General features: G+C 39.8%; 2 protein-coding genes across 3 annotated transcripts; one reads left to right on the forward strand and one right to left on the reverse strand.

The window, feature by feature from the left end:
• Positions 1 to 206: 206 nt before the first annotated feature.
• On the reverse strand, positions 207 to 10,684 carry LOC128229960 (protein ANKUB1-like). 2 transcript variants are annotated; one of them, XM_052941886.1, is made up of 3 exons: positions 10,507 to 10,684; positions 4,827 to 5,114; positions 207 to 2,971 (listed from the first exon to the last, which is right to left on the reverse strand). In XM_052941886.1, exons 2-3 carry the CDS (start codon positions 4,959 to 4,961, stop codon positions 935 to 937), a joined length of 2,172 nt encoding a protein of 723 aa, XP_052797846.1. In that variant the 5' UTR covers positions 4,962 to 5,114; positions 10,507 to 10,684; the 3' UTR covers positions 207 to 934. The 2 variants fall into 2 exon arrangements, with proteins under 2 accessions (XP_052797846.1, XP_052797845.1); XM_052941885.1 differs by lacking the exon at positions 10,507 to 10,684 and adding an exon at positions 5,950 to 6,103.
• A 3,142-nt stretch (positions 10,685 to 13,826) lies between these two features.
• Positions 13,827 to 19,137, forward strand: LOC128230991 (cell surface glycoprotein 1-like). The gene is made up of 5 exons (XM_052943415.1): positions 13,827 to 13,987; positions 15,815 to 16,316; positions 17,461 to 17,780; positions 18,013 to 18,583; positions 18,823 to 19,137. Exons 1-5 carry the CDS (start codon positions 13,827 to 13,829, stop codon positions 19,135 to 19,137), a joined length of 1,869 nt encoding a protein of 622 aa, XP_052799375.1.
• The last annotated feature ends 173 nt before the right edge of the window (positions 19,138 to 19,310 follow it).

Consider the following 19,310-nt stretch of genomic DNA (forward strand, 5'->3'; position numbering starts at 1 on the left):
TATGGTGTAAACGAACGCGGACATTCGGTGGTGTACTGTAATGGTGTAAACGAACGCGGACATTCGGTGGTATACTGTAATGGTGAAAACGGACGCGGACATTCGGTGGTATACTGTCATGGTGAAAACGGACGCGGACATTCGGTGGTATACTGTAATGGTGAAAACGGTACAGTACTGTAATGATGTTTGGTATAAACAAGACATATTTCTGTTTCCTTTATTAAATACATTAAAGGATTATAATACAGAGTTAGTATAAAATAAAACAGCAGTTACTTTAAATAGCAAATGACTGGGATTCAGAACAGATCACAGGCGGGGAAATATCACAGACGTACGATAAAACACGTGTTCACTAAAAAAAAAATGCAGCATTGACAAGATTGAACATGGAAACACTATTGCAAAAATCAAAATAAAGTAAAATTATTTAGAATAACCAAACAACGTTATGTTTAGATTTAGTCTTTAAAAATCAGCATACATGCAAAAAGTATTTTTCTTTCAAACGTGCAGACAATGGTATACTAATTGATTTGTACTAGATGCAAATATTTCTTATTGTTCATAATACATAACTCACAGATTAGTGCGCAGGCATTAATATGAATGTCACATCATTTGATCATATCTATGTCGCCAGTGTTGCAGAATTATGAAAGAAGCATTGTTAATATAATCTAAATATAACCTATCTACCTTTTATCTACAAATACAAAAACGTAAATCATACCTAAAAGTATTAAAACGTATTTTTCAATTATGAAATATTGTTATATCAGTCTGATGACCAAACAGTTATATTCTTATATCAAAGTACATGTATATACATATAATGAAGCATGTAGGGGGGTTTCATAAATTATATATATATAGTAGTTAATATTCTTATTACATCTCTGCTTTCAGCACATCCTCGACCTTGACCTCTCTAGACAATCATTGACCGCGCCCGACTAACTCGTCGATCCTGCTCGTGCCGTTTAACCTCGTGGAAACTGTGACGCAAATTCTTGACGTCACGCTTCAGCGTCGATGACGTCAGACTCATGGCCATACGCACCTGCATCAGCCATGGTTTTTCCTTAAAGGTGTTAGCGATGGCGAGTGACTTTGCGGCCCTGTCTCTGGAGTCCATGCCCTGATATTGCTGCACGAGATTCATCATTGGTATCACGATATCGTTCTCCCTCACGCCGTTGTGGTAAAAGAATGGACGGCTCTCATTTTCTGAGCTGATGATAGGAAGTGGCACCGTTCCGTCCATATTTGCCTTGTTTCCTTGCTGCACCAGCATCGCTGAAGTTACTTTCTTCTTTTTGCTCACCATAGACATTGAGGTATTAGCGCGCTCCGTTGTTTTCTCAGATTTGGACGAAGAAATGCTTGCTATTCGGTCGCGTGTCACTTTCTCTCGCTCGTGTTCTTTAGTATCCCCCTTCATTTTCATATTTGGCATTGAAGCGCTTATCTTGGATTTTGACGGCGGACCAGTGGGTCCGGTGCGGATGTATTTTCGACCTTTTTCGAGGAACGGATTTAATTTATCGCCTTCGGCCTTTTCTTGTTCTTCCGGGATTCCGTGAGCAATGTGTGGCTGCGATTGTGACAGCGATATGTTGAGACGACCCTTTTCCATAATCGGTGGCAGTTTTGTCTCCTTTCCATCCGGGCCGGGGGTTTCGGGGACGTCTGGCGAATCCGGGGCTTCGTTGCCGTCTGGTCTGTCCCCTTTTGCAGCATTTTTCAAACCGAGTCCGAACAGTGCGCCAACGCTAGACTTGCCAACCATCTTACCCCAACGCGTATTTTGTCTAAACTTCGGACCATACGTCTGTACAGCTGTGAGATGCTTAAAGTAGGCCTCTGGGTCTTCATTTTTTCCATCGCCGTCAGTTGTCGTGCTCTCATTCAACTGATGTTTCCTGTCTTTCGCAGCAGGATCATGCTTGTTTTTTCCGTTCATAGGACTTTGCGAGAAACCGTCAACAATGACACCGTGGCTCACAAGCGGTCCAGTATTGAACGAACGACGTTTTAGTGAGGATTTGTTGGGGCCAAACTTCATAAATGCTTTCTCCTTACACCTTTCGCACCAAGTTTTAATTCTACGGAATGTTTGCAATGTCATTGACTGGCTTCTTGTCACGGGAACTCTTACCCATTGTTTAGTGAGCAAAAAGGAAGCGCAAGGTCTTTGTTTGTTTCTGAGCGCTAGATTCAAGGGTGTGAGACTGTGGCCTTCCCTGGCCATTGAGCAGGTAATATCAGTGGTAACAAAAAGTCGCAGGACGCCTAGCTGGCCGAACTCAGCCGCCTCGTGAACGGCCGACCGCTTCGTCTCGATGTGGGATTGCTCCCAGCACCACTGGCGGGTCGGGTGCTCCCCTATCGGCTCATCTGGCTTTATTCCGGCTTTAATGCACGTCCTCGCCAGATCCACCCGACCATAATGCGCGGAAATGTACATGACAACTTTCAGTTGAAAACGAGACTGTATTTCGTCTTGAACAATCAGGGGAGTAACACTAGGGGTCAAGCCCAAGATACTGAAGTTAATGAGTTCCGTCCATCCGTCCCAACATTCCATAAAAATAGTGTCACCGCACTCTATGCCATAGTCAAATAAGGTATGTCCGTCAAACAATTCCAAATTGTTACGTGATACGAGTCTAAAAATAGACACGGGAAGACCAGACTTCTTGGTAACCATAGTCCTAAGATCTGCGACCTCCATTTTCTCCACAAAATAGTCATCCATAATTTCAATGACCTCCCCGCTGTGGGAACATTTCACAAAGAGAACCGGTTTAACCTCCTCTTTCATGCAGACCTTGCAGGTAGAGCCGGGAACAATTCCGAGATCTGTGAATATCCAGGCGTCGTTGAGATCGGAACCAGCATAGGACATGACCAGTACCTTCTTGTCCTGTTTCACAAGGTCGTCAAAGTATATGTTCAGCTTGACCTAAAGACAAAGCAAATGCACTGTGACATTTTGTTTACAACGAATATAGCATTCTAAAATGTTAGTCTGTTTATTTCTAGCAGATGAACTCCAGTCTTTCAATTTCATTGAGGGTATACTCAAACTATATATATACATTTGTAGTATTCTAAGAATATAAAAGTGTAGACTTTTAACGTTCTACATTAAACAGAGGAGCTCGAACTTAGGGAGCAGCCATTCGATCATTTTGCAGAAAATTAAAAAATACATGCTATGATGTTCAGTGGATGCAATTATTTGTGGAATAACGAGAATCGAGTTCCCCGGGATAATCACCGTTAGGCAGAAAACTTTTCAATTATGGATTATGTTATCTCGATAGCTCCGGATAGTGGTCAACGTAGGTCAGACTTTCACCAAACTCTTACACTTTTGACAATTACCTTTACTTTAAAAATAATATCGAAACAGTCAGTCAATTCGTTCTAACGTTACAAAATATATTCATCGACCAAGCTTTATTTGGCAAAACACAGTCGAACATTTGAGTAATTACAATCTCCTCATTGGTCCACAATGAAGTGAATAAATACACAAACAAGCATTGGGGTTTGCATTTTTGTATCTGCAAATGACAATCATGAAATTTTCTTATTTTCTGAATATCAATTTCCTAGATGATATTTTATCAGTCTATTGTCCAAGGAGTAATACATGTTAAAGCTGCACTCTCACAGATTGACAGGGTTGACAACTTTTTTGTTTGTTTTGGTCTTTGAATGAGCTATTTTTGCGTAAATTTCTGCAACAAGTTATATAAGACTGATGACAAAAGATCAGATCGCATCTTCACACATGTATTTTATTCGAAAAAATTATGTTTAATGGCTATAGCGTTACTTGCGCTTTAAAAAAAATGAGTTTTCTGTTGTTGTTTTTTAACTATTGAGATCTGTTCGATTATGTGTCATATTATATGACTGAATTGAAGGCATTTATGCTAAAATCAGCTCATTCTGCGACCACAATTTTAATAAAAGTAAAAACTGTCAATCTGTGCGAGTGCAACTTTAAGCTAGTCTCAGTGATAGCGGCTTTACGCTTTGACCAGTCAGGGAATTCTTTCAAATTTTACTTGATAAAAAATACCATTCATGCACTTTCATGACGTTGAACACATGATTGCATCAGTAGTCGATTTATACTGCGATGTTAGTACTCAAAACTGTAAAAAGCCTTCACACATTATTGAACTGAACGATTCAGTAGAGTGAAGGATTAGAGAATGGGGATTTGAATCAACACATTGATCTTTAAGACTTCTAATTAGTTCCTTTATTGAGTTAATCCGTCAGACGGCTTAAAGCAATATTAGAGCGATATTCAGAATATTGCGAAAGAAAATAATAATCCCTTTGATAATTTCGTTTATGTTTTAAGAATATAAATATCTTCCATGGCCAAGAGTGTAAGATAGGTTTACCTCTTTTCCGCAAAACAACCTACGCTCGGGTTGGGATGAACGTATCTTACACGAGCGGCCATTGGAGATCTACATATCGTCGAATTAAGACAATTTGTTCTGACATACATGCTGCTTTTTAAAACTAACTAGAACTAAACAGTTTAATCATATGAGTATTGACTGTTGGGATTAATCACTGTCCACTATGGGTCATCATGTATACAATGTGTTTTAGCATTAACGGTTTATAAACTGCGAAAAAGTAACTTGGCTTTGAAAAAAAAGAAACCATTTGGAAGATATCAACTTCTTTAAACCCATATTTGATATGAGTGGCAAGAGCAGAAAAGCTAATATATAAATCCGGTACTCAAAATACGCTTAATTGAAAGTACGTGTATGCGTTACCTGTATCATCTTCTTCACCTCCCCCACCGTGGCCCCGAGCGGCACGTCCACCGCCACCCGCTCTCCCTCGTGAACGCCGAATATGAGCATGCTCGGGTTGAGAAGCTTTTTCTTGCATTCGGAATCCGTTGACATTAACACGTGCGCACGACCTTAACACTCCCTGCAGCTTTGATAGGCTCAGTCGAGTGTCGGCGGTTGTCTCTGCTTCTGTCGGCGGCGGCAAAAGCGAGGAGTTTGAGTGTATGTGTCTTAACTCCTATCCACAGTCGTGGTTTGACTTAGCTTCTGTAAAGAAACAAAATTAGTCTCAATTAAAGCAGTAGTAACTTGATTTTGCTTGATCTCCTTAAGTTTGTTTATACTGTTAATAGAAAGAAAATAAAGAAATATTTACATTTCTGCTCCAGTATTTGTCCTTGTTTATTCCTAAAACTTATGTTTCATTTAAGCACTTTGAATATAAAACCTTCGTGGCACAGTATTTTTACGTATTGTCCTGGTTTTATATTGTCCTGCTGAAAACACTCTCAACTTTGTTTGATCTGAAAATTCACTTTTAAGGCTTGTAAATTTGCATTACAATATGCATGACCCATAAATACCCAACACTGAATGTCTTTACGTGTATACGATTTAAGGTTACAAAATTAAACCAAAAACATGGTTATGCCTTGGCCCGATAATTTCAATCCGTTAATGCTATTATCTTTTATATGACCGTATATTGGAATTAAATAAGTTTTATTACATGAGATATTGAACTTCTAACACACAATTGTAATCAAGTTTTGCTGTTTTATTATGTGAAATTAAAATATAAAAGATATTGAAAACTATTGACGATCACGTTATTGCTGATGAGTGTCATCATCTATGATAGTGATGGTGACATTGATGTTGCTGCTGCGGATGATGATGATGATGGTGGTGGTGGTGATAATGCAAGTTGTAATGATTATGAGAAAGATAGGGAAGAGACTGTTTTGCTGAAGGAAGACGATGATTGCCTGAAAGTTGATGAAATGATCTGATTATAATTAGAGAAATATGAGTATATACATGTACAAACATAAATTATTGTGATATGAGTCTAGTTAAAAACTTTCAATTATATACAAACCTAAATAGAAATAAAAATCCATGTTCACGTTATTAATTAAAGAACTACCAGTTCAGACATACGCCATAACCCAAGTGATTTAGCTTTGCCAATATCCATGCATTTATAATTATAAAGTTCATGTAAGCATTAGGGTTTATATTTTAATAACGGATTAAGACACAAACTTGCCAAAACCTGGATTCCATCTTTGTATTTCAATCCTCTTTTTGGCATAGGAATAGTTAATTGATAGAGTAGGCAGATTATGTAAACTAAAATGATTTGTATAAACATCATTTTAGACCGAAATAACATTAGCTGAGTATGAATGCAAAGCCTTAATTTCAAAGTTTACATGTGAATACCAAATAAGAACGAACTATAGCAATATTGAACTTCCAACGTAAGTCTGTATTATGGTGGGTCTTAGAAGTTTTATGTTAAAGGATTCCATATTTGCATATTACTATATACCACACATATGTAAATCCTCCTCCCAATGAAACTTTGTATATGTATTATATCAATGTCCACGTGTAGGCAATGGAAAAGGGCGTTCGAGGATATAGGGGGCATTCTTTTAAAGGCACTGCTAATAAGCATTCAAGGATTTGACATAAGAGAGGGGTTAGCGTAGGGGCGTAACCTTTTGACTTGAGCCCCCACCTCAGAACCGTAATCGATTTTCTTTAAAATGTTGTCAGGGGAGTTTGATGGTACTTCCCCAAGAAAATTTTAATAATTTATAGGCCGAAACGTTGCATTTGGTCGTATTTTATAACTTTTTTTCTCCTATGCTGAAATACAAAATTAACTTGGAGGATTTTAGGAAGGGGGGTGGGGTGGGGGTGGGGGCGCCCGGTGCGCCCTTTCGGGACCCGCTAGGGCTGCTGTGGTATCCGGCTTTCTCTAGTGGTATGGGACTTATTATTGACTCTATTCTATCTACTTTTCGTTGAACTTTAATTCTAAAATCATCAGCGATAGAAAATTTATGAATTCAAGCGATACTTTGGCAAGATTAAAATCAGAATAATAAGCCATAAAAGCATTTATACTTGTAGATATACTTTTCATCCGTTAAATAATGCAATTCATTTTTTGTGAATAGATTCTATTAACTTTCAATAACAAAACATGGCGTCATTCTTCCTCACATGCCAGTATTCTTTGAATAAATTAACTACAAGTTCAATACATCCATTGGTAAGTTATGAATACAATGTGAGAATTGTAGCAGTGAAAATATTGAAACGCCATTTAGTATTGGTAATGAGACTATTGAGTATTGGCGAATAGATACTTTTTTCTTGCATATCAGCTAACATAATTTATCATTCGTTTATTAATATACGTTCAATCAAATGTTATAACTTCTAGGTTAGAGCCACATTAATAATTGACCGATCTATATTATAGTCATTACATACACTATCGGTTTTAGATGTGTAGATGTGTAAGAGGTCTTTAAAACAGCCTGATACCCACGATAGTGTTTTTCGAGTTGTCACATTTATTTTTAATCGTTTTTTAATTATCTTTTATAAGTAAAGTATCAGGTTTACCTGCATGTGAACATTTCATACAGCTGTGATTAAATACGAAAAATAGTCCTTGAATATGGGTAAAATAACATTTCAAATTTAGATTTTCTAACCATGGATTTCATGACGTGAATGTTAGTTTTGTACAATGCGTTTGAAGGTTTTTTTAAAGGGTCACCGAATTGAGAGCTGGCAGTAATTTTTTTCTCTGGAATTGAATGAGGTTTTAAAACGTGTGAAAACATATATTGTTTTTAAAACCTTTTTATTTCATATGGTAAACCGAGTTAAGACAGAGACTTGAGATTTGACTTAAGTATTTTCGTGATATTGGGGCCAGTTGTCATGTTCACAGTTGTCAACCGTTTGTATCAGTTTGTGTAATGTAACGATGAGTTATTCAAAAACAGTTCTGTTCTGTTAAAAGAATGTACATGTATTACAATGAGTCAAGATGGTACACCATGCCAAATAATGCCGACACTCTCATAATAAAGGACCATGTTCTTTAATACCCATAGCAGGGAAACTATTTGTTTTGTTTAACATGATAACACGTCTCGTTTTATGCAATATATTATCAAAAACAATTGGCTGTTTAGCAACGAACATTTCACATTCTCAAAGGCCTGTAATCCCAAACTGGCAACTCCAATCCTACCAGTCCATTTCAAGTTGTTACCATGATGTAGGCTGGCAAAGGATTGAGCTCAAGCATCAATATTTTCTTTGCGCCCCAAACTGCTCGAGTAGGTAATGACAATGGTGAACATTGACTTGGTTTGTCCTACATATTAATAGATCTTGATACTTACGCACTCAAATATCTGGAATATATTGAAATTAAAGTACTATTTTGTCATTATAAAACAGTAGCTGAAATATTTGTCTACTGAAGAAAAAAAACAGTATACCATCAACATCGACTACTCAGATTCAATATTCGATTTTAACTCGACGTCAAAACCTTAACTATTTTGTGTTAATCCACTATACTTGCAGGACGAATCTGTATTGTTTAGGCAACTATTTTGTGTTAATCCACTATACTTGCAGGACGAATCTGTATTGTTTAGGCAACTATTTTGTGTTTGTTAATCCACTATACTTGCAGGACGAATCTGTATTGTTTAGGCAACTATTTTGTGTTAATCCACTATACTTGCAGGACGAATCTGTATTGTTTAGGCAACTATTTTGCTGTTAAAAGACAGAAATTTGAACAAAAATAACATGGTCAATGAAAGAGACGACCTCTAAGCTGAGAATCATAACTATCGCCAGTATGCATTATAAGGTTAAAAAATGAAAGGTTTCCCTGTTTTGATAAGTCTATTAGAAATCTGAACCCTCGCCCAAAACATCCAAATATAGTATATAGTCAAATACACAAATATTATCACAGAAGTCGTAGAACTGCTTTTCTCTTAGCTTTTATTAAAAATCACAACAGCTGACCAACAGAAAGAAATTATTCTCGAGTTTAAAGACCAAAAATAAATCTACTTTCGCAACTGGTAAATAAAGACATGGGTATGTCAAATATTGACATTTCAACTCCCAATGACCACTGCTGTTACTATGTTGCGTACACTATAGTTTCAGAATAATTGCTATGCTGAAATACGTTTACCAAAAATATTTGCAAGGCTTTTAGCTTAACTTTGTACAACGCCAACACATTAATTCAGTTTAATGAAGACTTGCTCTGTTCTTTAGTCTTTTAAAGGGACTTGTTCGTGTTTTGGCACCATTTTTTCCCGGTTATGCATATGAAAATACTTATATTATAACTATGTTTCTCTTTGATACCGAAAATGCAGAAAAAAATACATTTGAAGTATAAAATATATTCTGCTGTTAGTGGAATTCGAACCCACGCCGGAACAGTGAAGGAAAAGGCAGAAAAATGACAAGAACACCTGTTTGATTAAAACCGGTAAAGTTCTTGGTTTTGGTCACAGTTTTCCAAAATGTTTATTGATTGGTCAATATTTATCCAATAATAAGTACACGCCAATCAAATCGTTTGAATGAGTCATTTAGCCAAGAGATAGCATGTTGACAACTTTTAAGTTTTATACAACTGATTGCTAAAGGATAACTTAACCTTGAAGCCTTTTGTTGAATCGCGTTACTAACGCTATTCAAAATCGTGGACTTCAAAGACAATATTTGAGCATATATCAACATTTGTTGAAGGGATTATTACAGCCATCAGGACCTAATGATTTGCCAAACTTCATTTCCTCATCCAAAACAATGTATTTTGCAAAAACATGAGCGAGTTCCTTTAAGACTACTAGTCTGTGCTACGTGTATGACTTGAAGTTTGTAAACAAATATAAAGGAGGTTGTGCATCACAGATACGTAACATATGTATCATATGCACAGTGTGTCTTGTTAAATGTATTATGATGTAATACATGTTAATAATTGCTTGCACCTGATCAAAGTTCAACATAGGCATACCATATACCAGGAAATATGCGACTGTATAACCTAAAATAATTCCAGGAAACCCCATTTTTGCATTGTTAAATAAAAATGATCCTGAATCCTACCATAACGGACCTACACGTGTATGTACGTCTTGCTACGCATGTGTTTTAACTCATTATTGTAAGAAAACAGAAACCCAAGACATAAACACAATTTACGATCATTCATTAATCTTAGTACACTATTGGGGCGTTTTATTCCGGATTCCAGTTCAAAATTAAGCGGTATTTCGGATTCCAATGGTTGGGGGCGGGTGACGCCCTCAAAACCATACATGGACATATCAATGACCATTGCACCAGCACCTTTGTAATTTTAATGAAATGATAATACACGTATTCATGTATTTAGGTCGTTAACAGAAGCATTGAAACGCCAAAATAGATATTTAGTATTAATAAAACACATTCAATAATGAATTACCCAATTTTGTATGTACGTATTATATTCATAGTTCATTTTAAAATCTAAAACTATGGGTCAACATAGATATCAACTGAAATGTCATAAAAAGAAGAAAATACGAACCGCGAATAAATCCAGCGAGTAAGGTATCCGCAAACAGGTTATATTTTTGCAACCCCACAGTGGCAAAACAAAGATTTCAAGTATTTGATCTATCAGTTAAGTATTTCTATTATAGGTACTGTCCCCAAAACACGCGAGCTGCCTTTGTGTTGGATTGTATAGCCGCTTCTACCGAATGGGTGTCAGAGAATACTTTACTGCAAATAAATTCCGCTGATATACTCCAATAAAAAAACTATTGAAGATAACCTATTTCGTCAGAGTCAATATTTTATTGGTATTGTGTTTATATGGTTAGCTAAATAGTACCAGTATATTTCATATCAGCTTTGGCCAAGATGAATCACCTTGTTCTATGAAAGCAGATATTCTGGAATTTGCTCATCGACCTAAAACAATAATGATATAATAACAAAATATTTGTCATGTTGGAACAATATGTTTACATTCGTATCAATATTGAGGACTATATGTAATTGTTATAGGTTATATGTATTACCAAATAAATAGGCATGGCGTATCTGTGACACTCAGTCCATTTATAATGTAAACGTATACTAATAACCCTATGGCCAGATAATAAGTTGTCTACTAATTCACCTGATTTAAATCAATAACATTTGGAATATTTTAAAAAATTATTTCCTCCCATTGGACAAAATATAATGTCGAACACTAAAGAGGCTAGAACGAGGTTGTCGTTTGAACTAAACCATGCCAGTATTTGAAATTCTGAACGATAATTTCTAATGGCCACAGGGAAGAGTTTTCAAAGGTAACCTCAGTTCTCATTAGTTTGTTTTTTAGAAGCGAATAAGGTGGTTATAATGGGTTTGTTATTTGGAAACTTTAGCATGTTGACTCGGAAGGTTATAATCAGGAGTTATAACAGCTGATAATTGTCAATCCTGAAAAAGCCGGGGTCTGTTTGAGTATGAGGTATTCATGTCCGAAGCAGGATACAGCTAGGAGCGTAGACCCCTTTGTCTTAAGAGTTCTCAAATTGATATTTTTTAAAGATACTTTCAGGGGCGTAGCTTCCTTTAGGCCGTGTAGGCCGCGGCCTACACATTTTTCAGAAAATCGAATTAATAAAATTACTAAATCTGCAATAAGGGCATTGGGGGTTATGGGCTTAAATTTAAAATCCCGACAAATGCGCCTTAATATAAATTTAATTCAAGGTAAAAAAGATTGATATTGTTGTTCTCATTAATGTTTTTACAACAAAACGCACCAACCACAACATAGCTAAAATAAAAATCGAGGAGGGGGAGACACCCCAAGAAAGTGGCCTACACGTTTATTGTCGTCAAGTTACGCCCCTGACTTTCTACCTTTTGTGGTGCAAATGTCCTGGCAAAAACAATATGTTCAACTTAACAATAGTTAAGTTATAATTGGTGATTTTTTCAGTAGTGAAAAATCATACTTACATTTCAAATACACGTGCAACATATCAACCGAAATGTTGCACGGACTCTTGAAAGTTCGGTCTTTGATTGAAATTTGTTTAGAAATGAAAATGATAAATCTGAAAAATGTGTGACATTAAGTAAAACTCGTACGTCTCAAAATGGAAATATCAGATCTCAAGTAGTGCGCGATCGTCGGCCTAGAATGAATGTTTAGAGAAACAGATGCGGTATAACAATATTTTTCACTTAAAACATACGCTGCCCTTTGAATGTGAAGTGTTTTTCTACAAATAACAAGTTTAAAATACGGATAAAATTATAAAATAGAAGATTTGCACCCTTAGTACCTTTAACTGAATTATCACGGCAATCTTTCCATTAGCTTAAGAAATCAAGGTTGAAATTAAATCAGATATACGTTTGGGTGACGCAGATGAATGCCTTATTTAAAACTGTGATCAAAGGAATATTGGCTCTATTGAAACAAAATATGAGTACATCTTAGAAGAAAATTCTGCATTAAAGCTTTATTAAAGTCTGTCCTGAATTATTTGAATACGAACGTGTATTTTATGTATAGCATTCAAAGCACTTGAACATTTGAAGTGTATCATTGACAGGGCTACCATTTTCACAACTACAGGTGAAAGTGTGTGACCGTGGCCGTATAGTAGTGTGGGACAAGAGTCTTGTTTACTTGCATCTCAAAATATTGTCATATATACCTCCATCTGCTGCCCTACATAAAGAGTTGTATCTTTGGAATTGACATTAAAGCTTTTATTTGTAAAAGGTTTCACGCTATATTTTTTTAAGTAAATTGAATACCAATGGGGTCAAAACGTTGCCCTGGTGAGTATTATAAACAGGTACAGTAGCCAGGAGGAACATCATTACGAATTGTATGGTATACATGGCCTTATACAGGGGTGGATACAGGGGTGGATGCAGAATTTGACGTTAGAGGGGGCATATCCTTATGACTTGAGTCCCTACCTCTGACCGAGATTTATTTGGTTAAAAGTGTAGGCGGGGATGGGGGTATGGGGGTATTCCCCAAGAACGATGGGGGTATTCCCCAAGAACATGTTCTTGTCCAAAATGGTGCATTTGGAGCGTAATGTCTTACCTTTTACTTCTTTATCGAAATTATGTTAAACTTAAACGATTTGCTCCCTCCCAAACCCGCTGGTGTCGTATAACATGCTTGTAAATGCTTCACTTATCAAGATTGTAGTGATAGTCTTATTCACTAAGGAACATCGGCAATACCATGCTTAGAATGGATACACTGCATTTAATGAATAAATAAGCAGATTAGTTGACAACATATTGATAGAAATCCCATTTCAATTAATCTTGGTACAATTATCAGATATTACAACATTGATGCTTCCACTACCACGAGAGCTAGCAGGGGATCAATTATTCGGTTATCTAATTAACCGGAAATGATAACAAAAGGTAACCAGTCTACCTATCAACCCGGCCAACAGCTCACATTTCCAATCAATAAACTGCAGATCAATACATTACAAGGATCTCCATGTACAATCAAAACATCATTAGTATTTATATTATCACCAATATGAACTTCCATTAAGTCATATTGAATTGGAATGATCTGAAATCTTAAATTACCCTAAAAATGAATAGAATCTAAAAATAAAATCGGACCAGTGAAGTAGTCAAAAATGTAGTATCTGCAGTTTTGGCCCTGAAATTTCATACTGTGTACTATCTGAATCCATTGCAGTATTTTAAAGATCCAGCAAGCAGACTAAAAGTACAGACTGGACACATGTACATGTACGTATTGTTTTACCTCTGATCATAACTTTGACCTTCAGACAAATGAACATCTGTATATGATGATACTCAGTAATTGTTAAATCCGTCTTAATGGCCCTAGGACCGACCAACAGTGACGACAATAAACAACCTGCCAAGAGGGCCGACGTAGCTTACCAACCAACCAACCGTGACGACAATAAACAACCAGCCAAGAGGGCCGACGTAGCTTATCAACCAACCAACGGTGACGACAATAAACAACCTGCCAAGTAGGCCGACGTAGCTTATCAACAAACCAACAGTGACGACAATTAGCAACATGTCAAGAGGGCCGACATAGCTAACAAACAAACCAACAGTGACGAGAATAAGCAACATGTCAAGAGGGCCGACGTAGCTTATCAACCAACCAACCAACAGTGACGACAATAAACAACCTGCCAAGAGGGCCGACGTAGCTTGTCAACCAACCAACCAACAGTGACGACAATAAACAACCTACCAAGAGGGCCGACGTAGCTAACCAACCAACCAACAGTGACGACGATAAACAACCTGCCAAGAGGGCCGACGCAGCTAACCATCCAACCAACCAACAGTGACGACAATTAGCAACATGTCAAGGAGGCCGACATAGCTAACCAACCAACCAACAGTGACGACAATAAGCGACATGTCAAGGGGGCCGACATAGCTTATCAACCAACCAACCAACCGTGACGACAATTAGCAACATGTCAAGAGGGTCGACGTAGCTTATCAACAAACCAACAGTGACGACAATTAGCAACATGTCAAGAGGGCCGACGTAGCTTATCAACCAACCAACAGCGACGACAATAAGCAACATGTCAAGAGGGCCGACGTAGCTTACCAACCAACCAACAGAGACGACAATAAACAACCTGCCAAGAGGGTCGACGTAGCTTATCAACAAACCAACAGTGACGACAATTAGCAACATGTCAAGAGGGCTCACATAGCTAACATAAAACTAACAGTGACGACAATAAACAACCTGCCAAGAGGGCCGATGTAGCTTATCAACCAACCAACAGTGACGACAATAAACAACCTGCCAAGAGGGTCGACGTAGCTTATCAACAAACCAACAGTGACGACAATTAGCAACATGTCAAGAGGGTCGACGTAGCTTATCAACAAACCAACAGTGACGACAATTAGCAACATGTCAAGAGGGCCGACGTAGCTTATCAACCAAACAACAGTGACGACAATAAGCAACATGTTAAGAGGGCCGACGTAGCTTATCAACCAACCAACAGTGACGACAATAAACAACCTGCCAAGAGGGTCGACGTAGCTTATCAACAAACCAACAGTGACGACAATTAGCAACATGTCAAGAGGGCCGACGTAGCTAACAAACAAACCAACAGTGACGACAATAAACAACCTGCCAAGAGGGCCGACATAGCTTATCAACCAACCAACAGTGACGACAATAAGCAACATGTCAAGAGGGCCGACGTAGCTTATCAACCAACCAACAGTGACGACAATAAACAACCTGCCAAGAGGGCCGACGCAGCTAACCATCCAACCAACCAACAGTGACGACAATTAGCAACATGTCAAGAGGGCCGACACAGCTAACAAACAAACCAACAGTGACGACAATAAGCAACATGTCAAGAGGGCCGACGTAGCTAACAAACAAACCAACAGTGACGACAATAAGCAACATGTCAAGAGGGTCGACGTAGCTTATCAACCAACCAACAGTGACGACAATAAGCAACATGTCAAGAGGGCCGACGTAGCTAACAAACAAACCAACAGTGACGACAATAAGCAACATGTCAAGAGGGCCGATGTAGCTTATCAACCAACCAACCGTGACGACAATAAGCAACATGTCAAGAGGGCCGACGTAGCTAACAACCCAACCAACAGTGACGACAATAAACAACCTGCCAAGAGGGCTGGCGTAGCTAACCAACCAACCAACAGTGACGACAATAAACAACCTGCCAAAAGGGCCGACATAGCTTATCAACCAACCAACCAACAGTGACGACAATAAATAACCTGCCAAGAGGGCCGACGTAGCTTATCAACCAACCAACCAACAGTGACGACAATAAACAACCTGCCAAGAGGGCCGACGTAGCTAACCAACCAACCAACAGTGACGACAATAAACAACCTGCCAAGAGGGCCGACGTAGCTAACCAACCAACCAACAGTGACGACAATAAACAACCTGCCAAGAGGGCCGACGTAGCTTACCAACCAGCCAACAGTGACGACAATAAACAACCTGCTAAGAGGGCCGACGTAGCTAACCAACCAACCAACCAACCAACCAACAGTGACGAGAACAAACAACCTGCCAAGAGGGCTGGCGTAGCTAACCAACCAACCAACAGTGACGACATTAAGCAACATGTCAAGGGGGCCGACGTAGCTAACCAACCAACCAACAGTGATGACAATAAACAACCTGCCAAGAGGGCCGACATAGCTAACCAACCAACCAACAGTGCCGACAATAAGCAACATGTCAAGGGTGCCGACATAGGTTATCAACCAACCAACAGTGACAACAATAAGCAACATGTCAAGGGGGCCGAAGTAGCTTACCAACCAACCAACAGTGAAGACAATTAGCAACATGTCAAAGGGGCCGACGTAGCTAACAAACAAACCAACAGTGACGACAATAAGCAACATGTCAAGAGGGCCGACGTAGGTAACCAACCAATCAACCAACCGTGACGACAAACAACCTGCAAAGAGGGCCGACGTAGCTTATCAACAAACCAACAGTGACGACAATTAGCAACATGTCAAGAGGGCCGACGTAGCTAACAAACAAACCAACAGTGACGACAATAAGCAACATGTCAAGAGGGCCGACGCAGCTAACCAACCAACCAACAGTGACGACAATAATCAACATGTCAAGGGGGCCGACGTAGCTAACCAACCAACCAACCAACAGTGACGACAATAAACAACCTGCCAAGAGGGCCGGCGTAGCTAACCAACCAACCAACCAACAGTGACGACAATAAGCAACATGTCAAGAGGGCCGATGTAGCTAACCAACCAACTAACAGTGACGACAATAAACAACCTGCCAAAAGGGCCAACGTAGCTAACCAACCAACCAACAGTGATGACAATAAGCAACATGTCAAGAGGGCCGACGTAGCTAACCAACCAACCAACCAACCGTGACGACAATAAACAACCTGCCAAGAGGGCCAACGTAGCTTACCAACCAACCAACAGTGACGACAATTAGCAACATGTCAAGAGGGCCGACGTAGCTAACAAACAAACAAACAGTGACGACAATAAGCAACATGGCAAGGGGGCCGACGTAGCTAACCAACCAACAGTGACGACAATAAACAACCTGCCAAGAGGGCCAACGTTGCTTACCAACCAACCAACAATGACGACAATTAGCAAAATGTCAAGAGGGCCAACGTAGCTAACAAACAAACAAACAGTGACGACAATAAGCAACATGGCAAGGGGGCCGACGTAGCTAACCAACCAACCAACAGTGACGACAATAAACAACCTGCCAAGAGGGCCGATGTAGCTAACCAACCAACCAACAGTGACGACAATAAACAACCTGCCAAGAGGGCCGACGTAGCTAACCAACCAACCAACAGTGACGACAATAAGCAACATGGCAAGGGGGCCGACGTAGCTAACCAACCAACCAACCAACAGTGACGACAATAAACAACCTGCCAAGAGGGCCGACGTAGCTAACCAACCAACCAACAGTGACGACAATAAACAACCTGCCAAGAGGGCCGACGTAGCTAACCAACCAACCAGCAGTGACGACAATAAAAAACCTGCCAAGAGGGTCGACGTAGCTGACCAACCAACCAACAGTGACGACAATAAACAACCTGCCAAGAGGGCCGACGTAGCTAACCAACCAACCAACAGTGACGACAATAAACAACCTGCCAAGAGGGCCGACGTAGCTAACCAACCAACCAACAGTGACGACAATAAACAACCTGCCAAGAGGGCCGGCGAAGCTAACCAACCAACCAACCAACCGTGACGAGAACAAACAACCTGCTAAGAGGGCCGACGTAGCTTACCAACCAACCAACAGTGACGACAATAAGCAACATGTCAAGGGGCCGACGTAGCTTACCAACCAACCAACAGTGACGAAAATAAGCAACATGTCAAGAGGGCCGACGTAGCTAACAAACAAACCAACAGTGACGACAATAAACAACCTGCCAAGAGGGCCGGCGTAGCTTATCAACAAACCAACCAACAGTAACGACAATAAACAACCTGCCAAGAGGGCCGACGTAGCTTACAAACCAACCAACAGTGACAATAAACAACCTGCCAAGAGGGCCGACGTAGCTTACAAACCAACCAACAGTGACGACAATAAACAACATGTCAAGGGGGTCGATGTAGCTAACCAACCAACCAACAGTGACCTCCTACCAACCAACAGTGACCGCCTACCAACCAAAAGTGAGCACAAATTCGAACCTGCCAAGAGGGCGGACATCGCTAGCCTACCTACCAACAGTGACTGTCTACCAACCAACAGTGAGCATATAATACAACCTGTCAAGAGGGCTGATGTCACTTGCCTGCCAACCAACAGTGACCTATCAACCAACAGTGAGCACATGATACATCTTGCCAAGATGGCTAATGTTGCTAACCTGCCAACAAACAGTGACCGCTTACCAACCAAAAGTGAGCACATATTACAATATGCCAAGAAGGCTGACGTTGCTAGCCTACCAACCAATAGTGACCGCCTACAAACCAACAAAGAGCACATAATACAACCTGCCAAGATGGCTGGCATCCCTAGCCTACTAACAGTGAGCACATAATACAACCTGCCAAGAGGGCCGACGTCGCTAGCCTACCAACCAACAGTGACGGCCTACCAACCAACATTGAGCACATAATACATCCTGCCAAGAAGGCTGATGTCGCTAGCCTACCAACCAACAATGAACGCATAATAAAACCTGTCAAGAGGGCTGATGTCCCTAGCCTACCAACCAACAGTGACGGCTTACCAACTAATAGTGAGCACATAATACAACCTGCCTAGAGGGCTGACGTCGCTAGCCTTCCAACCAACAGTGAGCACATAATACAATCTGCCAAGAGGGCTGACATCGCTAGCCTACCAACCAACAGTAACCACACAATACAACCTGTCAAGGGGGCCGATGTCGATAGCTTACCAACCAACAGTGACAACCTTCCAAGAGGGCTGATGTCACTAGCCTACCAACCAACAGTAACCACACAATACAACCTGTCAAGGGGGCTGATGTCACTAGCCTACCACCCAAAAGTGACCGCCTACCCGTCAACAACCTGCCAAGAGGGCCAACGTCGCCAGCCTACCAACCAACAGTGAGAACATAATACAACCTGCCAAGAGGGCCAACGTCGCCAGCCTTCCAACCAACACTAACCACACAATACAACCTGCCAAGAGGGCCAACGTTGCTAACCTACCAACCAACAGTAACCACACAATACAACCTGTCAAGGGGGCCAATGTTGATAGCCTACCAACCAAGTGACCAG

Source organism: Mya arenaria, chromosome 4, assembly GCF_026914265.1.
Source record: "Mya arenaria isolate MELC-2E11 chromosome 4, ASM2691426v1".
Taxonomy (NCBI): Eukaryota; Metazoa; Mollusca; class Bivalvia; order Myida; family Myidae; genus Mya; species Mya arenaria.